Below are 15,722 nucleotides of genomic sequence, written 5' to 3' on the forward strand. Positions count from 1 at the left end.
TTATTATTTTACAGACGAGGAAATGGAAACACAGAGGAGACTGAGTGACCTGCCCCTGGAGCCCATGCCCCTGACCCCCAAAGATGACACTATAGTGTCTACTCCTTTGCCCTCAAACCTCTGAAACCTCCCCCAACCCTGCCTTCCAGCTGATGCCTTGCTTCATATTTCAATGTGAGTTAGAGAATTAAGAGCCTCCAGCCGCTCCCCCTCCACATCCACACGGGGAGATGATGAGACTTCGGTTCTTGAGGGAAAGATTTCAATCAAGAGACAAAGTGTAGGAAAGCAAGCAAGGACTTATTGGCCGCAGCAAAAACACACCTAGGACAGTGAAACCAGGGAGGGCTTCGGAGAAGCAACAGGAGAAGCAACTAGGCTGGGCGGCTCTGGCTCACTGGGAAGTCAGAGAAAAGGGGGCCTTGGAGACGGTTCAGGGGTGAGCCTGGGATGAGCTGCTGCGGCCCATTGCTCCCCTGGTTGCAAGTTTCGTGGGGTCCCTCTGAGGGAAGAAGGGGGATGGGAATGGCTCTGACATGCTCCCCTGGGGGAGAGCGTATGCTGGGTCCTTCATCCTGGGAGTATTTATCTTGCTCCGGCAGGAGGCAATCCGTAGGGGAGGGTCCAATAGAATATTCACCAGCTTTCCCAGCTGTGCTCCCTCAGGGTCCTGATCGCCACTGATTCGATTGGTGAGCACAGGGCAGCGGGTCATTAGTTATTGCAGCTGGTCCTGGCGTTGCTTCCTGCAGTTTTCCTCCCCGCACTGCGCCGTCCCGCCACCCCCAGGCTTGCTCTAGGTCCTATAGCAGTGATGGCGAACCTATGACACGTGTGTCAGAGGTGACACGCGAACTCATTTTTTGGTTGATTTTTCTTTGTTAAATGGCATTTAGATATATAAAGTAAATATCAAAAATATAAGTCTTTGTTTTACTATGGTTGCAAATATCAAAACATTTCTATATGTGACACGGCACCAGAGTTAAGTTAGGGTTTTTCAAAATGCTGACACGCCGAGCTCAAAAGGTTCGCCATCACTATTAGGGTCTAGGATCCCTCGTCTAGGATCCCTCATCTAGGGGACGCTCTCTTGGCCTCAGGCTCCCTCTGGACACAACCCATTATTTTTGCTCCCTTTATAGGAACATTTCTGTCTCCTTGCTGACCATCTTCAGTTCCTCTTCCTGCATTCTCTCTGGAACGCTCTCCAAACAGATCTTTCCGGTGATCTCTCCGTTGCTAAATCTGATCCCCGGGCCCTGTCCTTGGACCCGCTAGGTCAGTGTCCACACTCTCCTTACTTGGCCTGTGGCCACAGGTGGCCCAGTTGGTCACCTCCTCCTCCTGGTCACGCGCCCTTGGTGGTCTCCGGGTCATCAGCTTTGAATATCATCCATATGCTGACCATGCCCAGCCCAGCGTCCCCCTGAACTCGGGTCACCTGATGCGGCGTCAGTTCTGGTGAATGGCTCAAACAGGCGACCAGAGCCCCTCAGCTGCCCACTGAGCGTCTCCCAGCCGCACCTCCCCAGCCCAGTAAATGGCAACCCTGCCTTCCATCCACCTAGGACAAAACTTTGAACCTCCGCCCTCTCTTTCTCTCATGTCCCACATCAAAATTGTCAGGAAATGCAACAGGCTCTACTTTCAAAGTTCGTCCAAAATCCAACCCCTCTCACTGCCCGGACTCCTGGGCCATCCCTGACTCAGTTTCGGGCTGGTTTGTCTGCTCTGCCTTCTGTTTTCTAACTAGCAGGCAGAGCAGCGCTTTAAACATGTAAAACAGCATTTCACTCCTCTGAGCAAAAACCTGCCAAGAGAGAAGCCAGGGTCCCCAGCATGGTCTGCACGCTCCTATTGGATCTGAGTCCCAGCCCGCAGCCCAGGACGGCCCCCTGTCCCCTCCATGCCGCTCCCTCGTCTCTGGGCAGGTGCATCTGCTGTTCCCTGTCTGGGGTGCTCTGCCTCCCTCCTCCATGTCCACATTCCATCTCCTCCCCCTTTTGCTTTCTCCCCAGCGCCAGCCGCCATCTCAGGCACTGCATGTGAGAGTCATTGTGAGCTGGGGGCCTGCACGGGGCAGGGATTGTGTCTAATTCACCGCTGTCACCCAGCATCTAAAACAGTACTTGGCAATTAAGTAGATCAGCCATTAAGTACAGTGGGGCCTTGACTTTCGAGTGTCCGACTAACGAGTTTTTTGAGATACCAGCTGTCTCTCGCTGATTTTTTGCATTGAGTTGACAGAGTAATTTGAGTTAACGAGCTCCTTAACGAGCTCGGTCTTGGAATGAATTAAACTCTTAAGTCAAGGCCCCACTGTATACATGTCAGGCTCTGGCCTGGTGTTGGGCACCCCAGCAGGGTCCCTGACTGGGCCGAGTTCCCAGTCCAGGGGGGAGACAGACACATTGCCTGACAGTGAGATTTGCAGGTGGCCATTTATATGTGTCACCTCCGATGCAGTCCTTGCTGTATTTGGCAGGAAATGCACTCACTCAGAGAGCTGCAGCCCCGCTTCCCCCTTCTTTACCCCGGGACCCACTAGCTGGCCCAGGTCATGTGCATGGGAAGGGGTCAGGGCCCGATGCTGTGGGCCCAGGTCTTGGCTGAGCTTTGAAATGGTTCTCCCCCCCCCTCTCCCTCAGCCCTCCTCAGCCCGGGCCCAGGGGACAGAGGATACCTCTACTTCTCTGCAGCTGTGGCTCTGGCACTCGATGTGGGGCGTCCTGTGTGGAAGAACTAGATCTCAGCCTGGATCAACCTCTCCCCAAACCTGAGCTGAGTGGGAGGCTGAGCGCAGCAGGGCTGCAGAGGCTGGGCTCCCCTCCCCCATGGCCTCCCTGCGGGGATGCATCCCGCCATTAATTCGGAAGAGCTGGACAAGCTGTGCACAGCTCCCCGTCAGCTGCTCCCAAGATGCCATGCTTGTGGGCGGGGCTACCTTTTATTGAGCCCCAGGTTAGGCTTGCACAGAAGAGGGAGCGATGCTCCCGTGGGCAGGCAAGGAGGCACTTGAGGGCAGGAAGTATCTGTCAGTCAAGAGGAATGAACGTGAAAGGTGGAGACGGCCCCTCACCTCCTGCCCACTTTGGAGAAGCCCCTCTGCTCTCCCTGATTAACGAAGGATGTTTCCCACACCTCTGGGGGTGCAGGGAGGGTGGTAAGCACTGATGGGGTGATGCTTGCCCAGCATTTCAAAATGTCCAAAGTGTTTCTCTGCCCACGCTGTCACTGGTTTCAGGGCAGCCTTGACAAAGGCAGGGCTGATCTACCCATTGGATAGATGAGAATATTGAGGCCACAAAAACAAGCCCATGCCAGCTGCCAAGAGACCTCGGTTCAAGTCCTTCCTCTTTTTCTAGAGATCTACATCAGTGCGGTGTCTCCATGGGGCCCCGGTCCTGCCCTGAGGACTTGCCTCCTAGAAGACAGCTTTTGTTGATAACATTTCTAGCTCTCTGAACCACACCTTGTGCCCCCAGCAGAAGCATGTGAGATCCTCCAGGGGCTGGAGGTGTTTCCCAGGTGATCACAGGCCATATCTGTTTCTCCCAGCGGCCCTCACCTGCTCTGGTCCAGGCTTTGCTGTCCGCCAGCATCTGCCTCTAGGGAGACGTCACCCCAGGGCTGACTTTGTTTGAGTTTGCAGTGGAGGGTCATGTGGTCCCCACACCTTTTCACCCACTCCTCTCACCTACCCTGCACAGTATTTATTGCCACCCCCACTTTAGGTAGGAAGAAATTGGGAGGCACTCTCAATGGCCAGGACATGAAGTGGTGCCAGGATATAAACTCAGATTTGGCTGTACAGCCTGTTTACTGCACCAGGCTGGGCACCCAGCTTTATAGATGACACTGAGGCTCGGAACGGGGAACACAGACCTGAGGTAGCACTGAGCGAGGGCAGGGCACTGGGCGACCGGCACTGGCCAGATCCACGGGGACTCTGTGGAGAGCCCTCTGAGGCTGGACATGGGGGGCAGCTCTCCCTCCCTGAGCTCCCACACCCACCAAGCAACAAACCAGCGTGCATTTATTTTCTTGGTCTGTGTTGTAATCAGCTTTCTGTTGCCTTTTTACAGCAAGAAGCTTTTCTAGACCTCTGTTTGGCTTTGGTAGCTTGAAGATATTTATTCTGGGTTTTGTAGCATTTTTATTATATGGTGACTTTAAAAAATGAAAGCAACTTTGACATGATGCTTGCCTGAATTTGCCTGTTAAAGATGAGGCCTTGCTTGTGGAATGGTTGAGTGAATCAAGCATTTGATGAGTACTTGAGTTTTGAGTTTTATGCCTGTCCTACGGTAAAATCTGTGTCTTCCCACAACTTCCCCGAGTCCCCCAGCAGCTGCTCCCAAGATGTCAATGCTTGGTAACGTGGCCGACAGCGTTCTAGATGCCCTGTCGTCCGTATGCACCCCTGAGCCCTGGGTTCCCCGTGTCCTTCTCATTCTCTGCTCCCCAGCTCCTGGCAGTCAGTGTGCATGGGATGTTAGTTGTATGAGTGCCCAATGCTTGTGTAACGAGTTGTACTATGTCCATGATCACTTTTTATGATTAGAAATTAAGAACAGTCTCAGAACTTTCCAGTTGTCAAAGGAGAATCATCCCATTCAATGTGGAACCTTCCGTGCCTCCCCTCTCCACAGGTTGGTGAGTATAAGTGGACTTGAACAAGGCCTACCTCTAAAGAGCCCCTACCATCCTATATAATAAAGGTAATATGCAAATTAACCCTCACACCCTCACAAGATGGCTGCCTATGACCAGGCTGGCAGGGGGGTTAGTGAGGGACAACCAAACGATTGAACAGCAGGCTGCGTGGGGTGACCAGGCTGGTGGGGGGGCCGTGAAGGGTGACCAGGCCGGCGGGGGGGGGGGGGGGGCAGTTGGGGGCAACCAGGCCATCAGGGGGTGCAGTTGGGGTGACCAGGCTGGTTGGGGGGGGGCAATTAGGGATGACCAGGCTGGCAGGGGGGGCAGTAGGAGGTGACCAGGCAGGCAGGCAGGCAGGCGAGCGATTAGGAGTCAGCGGTCCAGGATTGTGAGAGGGATCCCGGATTGGAGAGGGTGCAGGCTGGGCTGAGGGGACCGTCGCCCCCCTCCCATGCACCGGGCCTCTTAGTAAATAAGGAAATCTGCCTGTAAAGGAAAAATCCTCCCAAACTAGTTTCTGACAATTCACATCATGGAAAATATTTGAGAGCTGTCAGATGCCAATGGCCTGGGTGCCAGGAAAGAACTTTATCTCCGGTGTTGGTAGCTCCTTCTGTTGTGTAGAGAGCCCCCAACCCCCTAGATGGCACAGAACCAAGTGCCAGTTGGCTGGGTAGTTACACCCTGACAGCCCGAGATCACAGAAGGAAACGGTTGGTTCTTGCAGATGTAGGCAGCGGGGAGCACTGGGCGTGGCCACAGAAGAAGAAGATCTGAAGCAGCCAACACCCAGGAGAGGGGAACATGTATGCAAACATGGGGCTTTAGGAGTGAGACAGACTGTGGGTCCAGGAGGAAACCCGCTTGACCAAGGACATTTCTGCTGGGACCACTTGAGACCTGAAAGCTATGGGGAGACGTGTCAGCCTCAGCCCAAGTTCAGCATGCTTCCCCAAGCTTTCAGAACCCTGAAGCGGCCAGAGAGGCCAAGGCTTAGAAAAGCTTGGGCTCCCTCATGATGCCAGAGTGGACCTACTCACACCGCTAGGAAGGACAGAAGGAATTGCGGCAGTTTACACCAGGCCCCTGCCCTCCCCGCGTTGTTCTCTGACATGCGCAGAAAGAGGCCAGTGAGACTCCAGCTCTCCATTTTTGAAAAATTTATTTTATACCCTTAGAAGCTAAGAACTCTGCCACTCATGAGCCACACTTAGAAGATTCTTCCCTGTTCATCTACTTCCTTTTGACATTTATAAACAAGATCCTGTACACGGGAGGTAGCAGAGGACAATTCCAGTCTGCTGGTTCCAGCTCAGAAGGTAACTGCACACACCTCAATGTTAGCAGGGGGTGAGGGGGGCAAGACAGGGCAATTGCCAGGACATGGCCTCCAGGTCCTACCACTCGTCCTTGCTGCCAGGGACCTTGAGGGAAGCCACGGGCATCCCCACTGAGATGCTCATCTGTTTCCTCCCAGAATGCCTCTGGTGCGATGCAGCATCGACAGTGGGCCTCGCCAGGGGAGCTTCTTGAGGACACACAGCATTGAGTCAGTTGTGCAATTCCTACTTTTTGAAAGATTTATAAAAACGTCTTCACCCAAAAAAGTTGGCAATAAAAACGACAACTCTTCCAAGGTAGCCTGTCACATTGTCGCTTTGTTGTATATTAAAAAAGTCATCAGCAGGTTTGCAGGCTGCAGCCGTTGGCAATCAAGTGGTTACTGGCTACGTGGAAGGGGCAGTCATTGCAGCAACAAGAGCAAAATTAACAGAGCGTGTGACATGATCTTGATGGGGTCCTGACGAAGCTTTACAGTGAGGACAGCAGGTGCTGGGGTGCGGAAGGCGTTGTTTCCATAGGAAATAAGGGACTAGAAGTGGCGATTTCACTCCTGAATTTGGGCTCCTGAGTGCAGCTGCCGGCGATGATGTCACCACACATCTCACCACCGGCATGTCAATGTCACGTCCCACAGTCTTTCTGTGAGGATGGCGGTGGAGAAGGGGGAGGACAGGGTAAGGAAGATAGTAGGGTATGGAATAGTCACATACTCAAAATCAGTTTTAAAACATCACATTCAAAATTGCAAGAACATCAGAAACATATAAAACTGCCTCTGACCATTTTTCTGAGGGCACAGTCCTTTTTTTTTTTTTAAAATATATTTCATTATTGATTTCAGAGAGGAAGGGAGGAGAGAGAGATAGAAACATCAATGATGAGAGAGAATCACCGATCAGCTGCCTCCTGCACGCCCCCTACTGGGGATTGAGCCCACAACCCAGGCATGTGCCCTTGGCTGGAATCGAACCTGGGACACTTCAGTCCGCAGGCTGACGCTCTATCCACTGAGCCAAGCCGGCCAGGGCGAGGGCACAGTTCTGCTCTTAAAAGCCGGCTCCTCCATCTACCGGCTGTCAGCAGCAGCTTTAGGCAGGCGCAGGGTCACACACTGGCCTGGCTGCACAGTACCTCCGTCGGCCACAGTGCCGTGACTGGGCTGACAGTGCAGAGTGAAGAGCTGACTGTCCGGCCACGTGTCACATGATGCAGAAGCCACCAAAGGCACTTGGGGCTGGACACACCTCTCTGACTTGGCAAATCTAACAGCGGCAACCTGGCGCTTCCTAAGGCTCCCCTAGTTCTGCGCATGGTGAGTTGAAAACAAGGTAGAACATGTAACTAAAGGCAAAACAGGGTTGGAAAATCTGTGTAGCAACTCAAAATACAAAATGTACAAAATACATAGAATGTTAAATATGCAACCCCACCCTGGGACAAAGGGGAGCTGGCACCCGAATGGTGTTACACTTGGGAATTCCAACTAAATGATGCCTGTTCAACTGCTTCCTAGTTATTTCTGGGAAAATAAAACCTGCTCCTATCTTTTCAGTGTTAATCACTCAAGTTGAAGAGAAACAAAGTCTCAAATTCCTTGTCTGCATTAAAATGATTAGAAACTCACAAAGATTCCTCAATTCAAATATTTAACTTCATATACAACCAGTACCCAGGGTTTCAGTAACTGTTTTAATCCAAAGCAAATAAATGATTGCAGATTACATGATTTAAGACTAGTTTATTCAATATGTCTCCAAGCATTAAAAAGATGATTTCATGAAGTTAAACTCAATAAAATTATACCTTAAAGTGCTTCTTATTTTGCTGTTTTTAAATTTTATTTTGGGAATAACTTACGATTTCTTTAGTGACTGATGTCAAGAATGCGCCCTGGGGAACAGCACTTCAATTATATCAGAAAAAAGACTTTGAATAGCTTAATAATCTCCCAATTTTCTATCCTGGTAATATTTCATCAAGATCCAAGTTTAAGCCCAGGGCTCTCATCCAAACCCATCTGCAATTCTGTACAAATAGGGAGACATATTAAATACAAAGGTCTGTGTAAACTGAATTCTTTACTATTTTACAATGAAAGGAATTTTATCACATATCTTTACATAACCTTAAATTGATATCCCTAATCAATGTTACTACAAGATTAAAAATTTGCCCCCACACAGCTAAAGGCAGATTTCTTTAAAAAAATAAAAATAAAAACCAAAAGAATTTCTTCTATAGCATCGTAGAGAAAGCCACAGCTTTACCCTCACTCACTGTTGTATGTTCATGTAACAAAAGTCTGTCACAGTTTATTTCGTAAAATCGCCACAGAAATGTTAACCCACTTGCGGATCTGCCTCGGGGCAGCTGATCCACAGGCCGGCGCTCTCCCCCTGCAAAAGAGCCCCACTCCTGGCCACAGCGCTTTCCTCACACACGCTCCTCAGGCCGTGGCAGGCTCTTCCCGCCCACTTCCAGGTTCTTCTAAAGGGTTCAAGGTGCGATTCTGGTTTCAAACAGGTGCTGAGCATCCAGTAACTGCGATGTGACTCCCCATCGTGTGCTGGACACGCTCCTCTAGGGATCCACGTCGTCAAGGTCACTTCTTAACTCGCCAATCATCATAGGCGATTCTGAACCCTTAGAGGAAGAAAAGGAAATTCACCCATTGAGAAGTTAGAGAAAAGGCTATTTTATGCTGACTGTGTTCTGTAGTTTAAACATGTCCTCATTTAACAACGTAATGTTTACCAAAGGGCAATGAAACCCGCAATGCTGCCACACAATAGTGCAGACAGCTCCTATTAGAACTCTGTGGAGCTGTGGGCTGAACCAGGGAGAGGCACTAGAGCCCTGACATCCAGGGCCAGAAACTGTGCCTAATGGTCAGGGATGGCTCTAGGTCACGTCTGGGCCTGAATTCTGCCCCTTACCAATCCTGTGGCCTTTGGTTTAAACAGGGCGGGGAAAAGTAGGTTTACAGTTGTGAATATGCAAAAGTTTACTCTTGTATTATTTATTATTATATTCCACAGGAACTGTAAACCTACTGTTGCCCACCCTGTACACTAAGGGTTTTGAATGGTAACCATGTATGCGTCTTGAGACCGATCTAGCTGGGGCTGGGGGTGGGAGAAGCAGGGAGTCTCCCTGCAAAGGGGCGTGTATGCTGAGGGGGAGTCAGACAGGGGTGAGTAGGGGTGGAAGGAAGAAGTACACTTGATGGACAGAAAGGCCACTGTATCTAGAACTCAGAAAATGAGAGGGCGAGGAAAGCAGGGGCCAAATCAAGGAGGACTGCTGAGGATCCGCCTCCACCCTAACAGCAGTGGAAGGCTGCTGAAAGGTTCAGTGAAGGCAGGAGAGATTCAAGAGTGGCCACAGGCAGATTTTTACAGAGACCCAGGAGTCTAAGGTGCTTACACGACAGAACAGATGGATGAGGTCTTTCAAAGGTCAATGACAGGGTGTGAAAAGCCTGCAGCATGAGGGCCCTGTACGCAGGGGCTGTGTGAGTAAGGAGGCTGAGCAGGACCAGCTGTGAGCGGGGCTGGATGTTTGTGTTTGGCACTCAGAAGAACCACGGCCAGGGCTGTGGGCAGGGGCAAGAGGACAGCACTGAGGGACATTTCCTGGTGGCCCGGAAGAGGCTGACATGGAGGAGGCTGAGAAAGAAACACCCGAAAAGCTGGCGGAGAACTCAGATCGCGGTGCCATGGAAGCCACAGGAGAGTGGTTTAGAAAGGAAGACCTGGTCAGTGGCATCAGATACTGCTCAGTGGTCAGCTCAGATGAGGACTGGAAATGGAGGCTGCTTGTCACCCCAGCTGCTGAGCAGGAAGAGGCTGAAGAATGAGTGAGAGATTAGAAATTAAAGGTAGTTAAGTTTTGACTATTTTTTTGAGAAGTGAGGCGACAGAGAAGAGGAAAAGGGCAGGGATAAAAGGGAAGAGGAGAGTTTTTTCAAAAGGATGGGAGACAAGTGTATCGGAACACCACTGGGAGGGATCTGTTGAGAGGAAGAGGTTTAAGATACCAAACACAGAGAAAAAAGACAGAATACAGGGTTTTTGGCAAAATGGCAGGGTGGGGAGCCCTCCCTGTGACAGAGGAGGACAGGGGCTCGCAGGGGCTGTGAGTCTAGGAGCGGCAGCTGCAGGAGCTCCTGTCTGACAGCTTTTCTTTTCTCTGCAATAAAGTAGGTGAGCCTCAGTTTCCCTTTTGTAAAATCAGGGTAACAGTGACCTCACAAGGTTGTCAATGAGGATCCAAGAGCTTAAAAAGAAAAAAGACTCTACAACATCCACAGGATTCATTTAATGAGGCCTCTGCCAAGCCCTGTTACGGAGCTACAAGGGGCCTGCCCTTCTGGAAGGTCAGAGTGGAGGGAAGACACAGACACGTCATCACATTCACACCTGCTCCATTATTCTGCACATAGATGTTTAATAAACATTTCATTCCTTTTTTACTATAGTAATTAGTATTAGAGATGTTGTTGGTTTTTAAAGTCAGCGTAAAATTGTTCTTTGACTCCTCAATAAGTAGGTAGATTTCAAGGGCATGAGGCCCCTCCTCTCAAGGGTCCATGCTTCCTGGAGCTGGTGAAAGCAAAAGCTGTTCTCAGCCGGCAGTGAGGTCGACAAGCTGGAAAGAATCCGCTGTGGCCTCCTTAGAACAGCCAGCCACACACTGAGGTCCAAGCCTGGCATGCCTCCCACATGGTAGCACTGTTCCTCCCTGTGGGCACTGGGAGTGGGTCCTGCGCAGAGAGCACTGAGGATGGAGCTGGGGCTCCTTTTCTCTTGTTTATGAAATTGGTTTTGGGAAACGCCAGAGCGGGTGCTGCCCTTCCACACGGGGACGCCATCATACCTGTTGTAGGTGCCTGTCTCCGTTCTCATTCGCGGGGCTGCTCTCCGACCCGTTGCTGCTCCCTGACTGTTCTTTCTCATTCAGCAAAGCGGTGGCATACGCTAGTGTGTCCTTCGGGGATTCAAACAGAAGGAAAAGTCAGGGAGTGGGTAGTGGCAGTGACATTGCCAAGGAAGACTACCCTTTCATTTGACCTTTAGAGGCACCAGGAGCCTTAAGGGTGGTGTCTTCATGGCAGCCCCTAGAGCACCCCTCAACTTCTGGGCCATGTGGGGGCTGGACCGACCCACCCATATGGCTTTTCTTCTATAATTTGTGAACTGCACACCAATGTGTTATCTTTTCATAGAAATTCAATCATTTCTTTTGCCCCTTCTCATTTTCAACCTTTACCTCCTCTCTTCTCTGAGGCTGTTGTTTCTGAGAAACATACTAAAAATCCTACCTAAGGGATTTCAAGCCACACAAAATCAGAAGACAACCCTCACCTGAGCTGAAATCGTCCGCTGAAAAGTCTTTCCAGTTGATGTTTCATTAGAGACATTGCTTTGTGGTGTCCAATAATGTTCTGACATCTGAGACAGGAGGTCAGAAATGCATCAGAGGTGACAGACAAGCCCACATGAACCCACGATTTCTACCATTAGATGGCAGATATAAAGCACCTACAGTAGTATATACGTCTACCCAGCCCTTCTATCACATCAGGAGAGTCTTTCCTGGAAAATTTCACTTCCACTCTCAAGAGCTCGTAAAATTCTACTTCTTACACAATCTTCCCCACTTTCTCACCTATAAAGCTAAGACGCATGTATTAAGATGCAAATTTAAAGCATAAAAACAGGTATCAACGGTACTAAAAAAGGTTTGAAGACTGAAAATACTTTGAGACCTGTTTCAAATTAAGTTTGAGAGTCTTCCCTGACAAGATGTGCTCCTACTATTCCTACATCAGAACCAGAAGGCTCACAATGCATTACCTTCTTCTGCAGCCACTGCACAGCCCAGCTCCAGTGGTGGGAGTTCTCCTTGAAGTACTCTTTAGCAGCGGGACACCTGGCCATCGGAGATTTCTATTAGCCAAATGCTTTCTTTGCAGAGGTACTTATTTAATCTGCAGCACCCTTTTTATTTTTGAAACACAAATGCTACTTTCACTAAAGTTCAGTTGTCTTTATACAAAAGGCAATGAAAGGTAAATATGTAGTGAAAAGTCTCATCTATCTCTAACTCATCTATTCAGTTCTATTAAAATTCACAATTGAAGAACAAAAAATAAAACCCCCACAGCAAATAGTGCATTTAATAAATGACCTCTTGCTAGAATCAAATTAATCTTAAATATTTGTGATCTGAATAAGGAAGAATATTATATTTAAACATGATCTTATAGCCACCCTCTCTTTTTCTATTTTTATCTGACTTTCTGGGAAGCTGTCCTTCGTATTTGAAGATAGTGCTGATGGTGATGTTGCCACTAGTGAGTGTATATAAAACAGATGTGTGAAGGATATGAAAGTATACACAGACACTGGAATCTGGACTAAGTGTCTGCTGGCAGCAGATATACTATGTGGCCCCAGCACTACAGTGGGGCCTTGACTTACGAGTGTCCTGACAAACGAGTTTTTCCGAGATACGAGCAGTCTCTCCGCCGATTTTTTGCTTTGAGTTGACAGAGTGAGTTAACAAGCTCCTTAACGAGCTCCGTCACGGAACGAATTTAACTCGTAAGCCAAGGCCCCACTGTACTTGGAAATGCCATTCCTAGGCAAGTACTTAACGATAACATGCTGCCAATATCAAGCCTAATTAATGAACGCACAATTGTGGCTGGATGATCGCCATCTCTGTCCACAATGCTATGTCATATGGAAACGTATGTTCATGCATTATTTCAGTGAGGTTCTCATTAATATCTGTTTAGGATGCTCAAACACAGCAGATTAAGCCAAACAGATTTCTCATTCTTATTTTGGTACAAGTTCAGGGATAGCAATACCCATGCCTAAGAATCAGCAAAAATCTGGAGCAAAATAAAGTAAGCTATGAAGAAGGCTCTATCAGGTGAGACTCAGAGATGGCAGTGGAGTCTGCTCAATACCCCTGGTCATCTTGCAGTTACTCTGATCTTTTGTTTGCTCTTGTACTGAGTAGGGAACTAACGTAGCAAACCACTAAGGTCGCTTGTAACATCGAGAACCTTTGCATTTCGAGTCTACTGACAGATGAATGGATAAGCACAATGTGGTCTATCCACACAATGAAATATTTAGCCTTAAGAAGGGGGAAAATTCTGACATGCTACAACACGGATAAATCCTGAGGACATCATACTAAGTGACAAAAGGACAAATACTGGATGATTCCACTTATATGAGGTACCCAGAGTAGTCAAATTCAGAGAGAGAGAAAGTAGAATGATGTTTTCCAGGCGCTAGAGGGTGGAAGAATGGGGAGTTACTGTTTAATGTTTAATGGATATCGAGTTTCAGTTTGGGAAGGAAGATTCAAAAGTTCTGAAGATGGGATAGTGTTGTTTGTTGCACAACAATGTGAATGTACTTAGTGCCACTGAACTTACACCTAAAAATGGTTAAAATGGTAACTTTTATGTTATGTACATTTCACCACAACTAAAGCAAAAAGAAAAGAGAACCTTTGCTTGAAGCAGACAGCCTAGCTCTGACAGCACCTGTGACGTGGGACATATAACAGTCCGTAACCTCACAGCTATTGCAAAGCCTAATGAGAATACAGGCAAAGTATTTAGCACTGTATCTGAATTAAGTGTAAGCAACTCTAATAGGATTCTGTCTCGAGAGACTGTTATGAAAGTGGGGACCTAGAGCCGAAAGAGCTGTAGCTACACTATGAAAGCCTCTCGAGTGGAGGCTCACCCACCTTGATTCCCACCCTTCCTGCACAAAGCCTCTGGGTTAGCTTTTTCTCTCGGGTTCTGTAAGGTCTGTTCCTCTTTTAACACTTCCCTTCACATCTCCCTGAGATCACCTGCATAGGTTTCTGTGCCATCCAAGCAATCACGCCCTGACTGAGGCACACTCTCCAGGTACTAACACAAGGCAGGTTTTTTCTGGTCATATTTGACTTGTAACCATTTCCTCTCTTCATCTTTGAATCAATACTTACTTTTGAGCAAGAGTTACCAGAAATTTGACACATTGGTAGCAGCGACTGCTGTCCACATGATTACTGTGGTGCATCAGAGCTGAAGGGAGAGAAGAGAATATTTGAACAATGAACCATTAAAATGAAAATGGGTTTCCTGTTCTAAAAACTTACAACAATCTACTCTGACAAACAGATAAAGACCTAAATTAAAAGCATGGTGCTGACTCAAGAGGATCCCCTAAATTCTAAAGGGTAGAAATACTAAGTAGTATTCAAGAAACATACGTGGTGGCGCGAGTTTGACTTTTAGGAGAAACAGATGGAGCTAAGATTTATATTGGCTGATTATTCACCTAGAGACCTCCAAGCTTTTCCGCCCACCACACTGCTCACAGAGAGTAGTTAGAACACTGTTAGTGTGATAAATGGAAACTTACGGTCTTAGTTCAGTTCACCAAAGAGTCCCTGCTCTGGGCTTTGGGGATTGAAAGATGAATAATACGTGGCCCCGCTCCTGGGGAGCGTACCCCTGGTCTGGGAGTTCAGAGCCTGGGTGGAAGCTCTGAGTAGAGCCCACCATCCAAGGGGTGGTCTAGAGCGTTGCAGCTATAGAACTTTTTAAACTTACGTTTCTTTTCTAAAATGCAGGAGGTCCTAAATCTTTTCTTAATATATAACCAGAATGTGAAATGACTCCGATTAACTGGAAATACAGGTGGATGGTGGGAGTTGGAGAAGACTATTTTTAACCAAACCTTTTCTAAGAAATTGCTCACTAAAGCCACTTCAGCCTTCTCAAAAGAACTCTGCCCAAAACCTTTTGTGAACAGACAATAGAAATTTGGGTGCATTTATACCACAGGCGAAAAACAATCACATTTCCTGAGTTTGACAACATCCTGAGCCTGAGGTTTTAGTTTTCCACACCAATGGTTATAGAGTGGAATGAAAGTTTCTTGCCTTGGAAAGTACCTTTAACTTGTTGAAAAGTCACAGCACCCTTGACTCTCTCCTAACCCAGTAAGGACCCCAAGTTGCACTTTACTGACTAAAGGTAGGAGAGTGTCCAGGACGATCAGGTCGCTGGTTTTAATTCTCACGACCAAAATGAGGGAACCCAATGCCTTAATCAGACTTCTGTTGGATTCCTCACTGATGTATGCCAGGGACGTGGGGTTGGTGTGGGAGATGGACTGGGGAGGCGGGAGGCAGACCCATTAGGGAGGAGACTGGCTACCTGCACATTCACTGCTGACACTTCCCGTTAAGGCCGGGCATACTTGCCTAGTAGTCCATTTTCTGTCTCAAACACAAATTTGACTCGCTCTACTTGTATGGGATCTTCAATGACCTGTGAGAGGAAGGAAACAAGTTGGTAAATGAAAGAAGAACTTAGGTTATAGCCACTGGTGCCTCTTTAAAAAAAAAAAAAATAATTCAATAGGTTCTAACTTAACAAAACCCAATACAAATATCATGTCACTGCCATATATCTCAACATCTTACATTTTAAACTACAGATGAAAAACTACTGAGTAATATCTGAAGATCCATTTATTTCTTATCAATGTGCTCTTACCAATACCTACCCGTTCTCTGTGGGTTACAAGGACGTATATTTCATGATCCTGAGGGTGAGAGGTTTACAGATTAACCTGTTTACCAAACTGTTTTGCTACAACACAGGCTCTGCAAGTCCACAGGCG

The 15,722-nt window shown here is 48.1% G+C and overlaps 1 protein-coding gene across 2 annotated transcripts in view; it reads right to left on the bottom strand.

The window, feature by feature from the left end:
* Positions 1 to 5,807: 5,807 nt before the first annotated feature.
* Positions 5,808 to 15,722, bottom strand: part of USP24 (ubiquitin specific peptidase 24) — a 138,880-nt gene continuing 128,965 nt past the window's right edge. For both annotated transcript variants that reach the window (XM_070405211.1, XM_070405210.1), the window contains exons 63-68: positions 15,301 to 15,367; positions 14,035 to 14,113; positions 11,865 to 11,940; positions 11,373 to 11,459; positions 10,885 to 10,995; positions 5,808 to 8,649 (exon numbers count right to left, since the gene is read on the bottom strand). In XM_070405211.1, the coding sequence (XP_070261312.1) occupies positions 8,587 to 8,649; positions 10,885 to 10,995; positions 11,373 to 11,459; positions 11,865 to 11,940; positions 14,035 to 14,113; positions 15,301 to 15,367 (483 nt within the window). In that variant the 3' untranslated portion in view covers positions 5,808 to 8,586. The remainder of the gene's footprint in view (positions 8,650 to 10,884; positions 10,996 to 11,372; positions 11,460 to 11,864; positions 11,941 to 14,034; positions 14,114 to 15,300; positions 15,368 to 15,722) is intronic.

The sequence above is a fragment of the Myotis yumanensis genome, unplaced genomic scaffold (genome assembly GCF_028538775.1).
Source record: "Myotis yumanensis isolate MYYU_CA2020_CCGP unplaced genomic scaffold, mMyoYum1.0.hap1 SCAF_2, whole genome shotgun sequence".
Lineage (NCBI taxonomy): Eukaryota > Metazoa > Chordata > Mammalia > Chiroptera > Vespertilionidae > Myotis > Myotis yumanensis.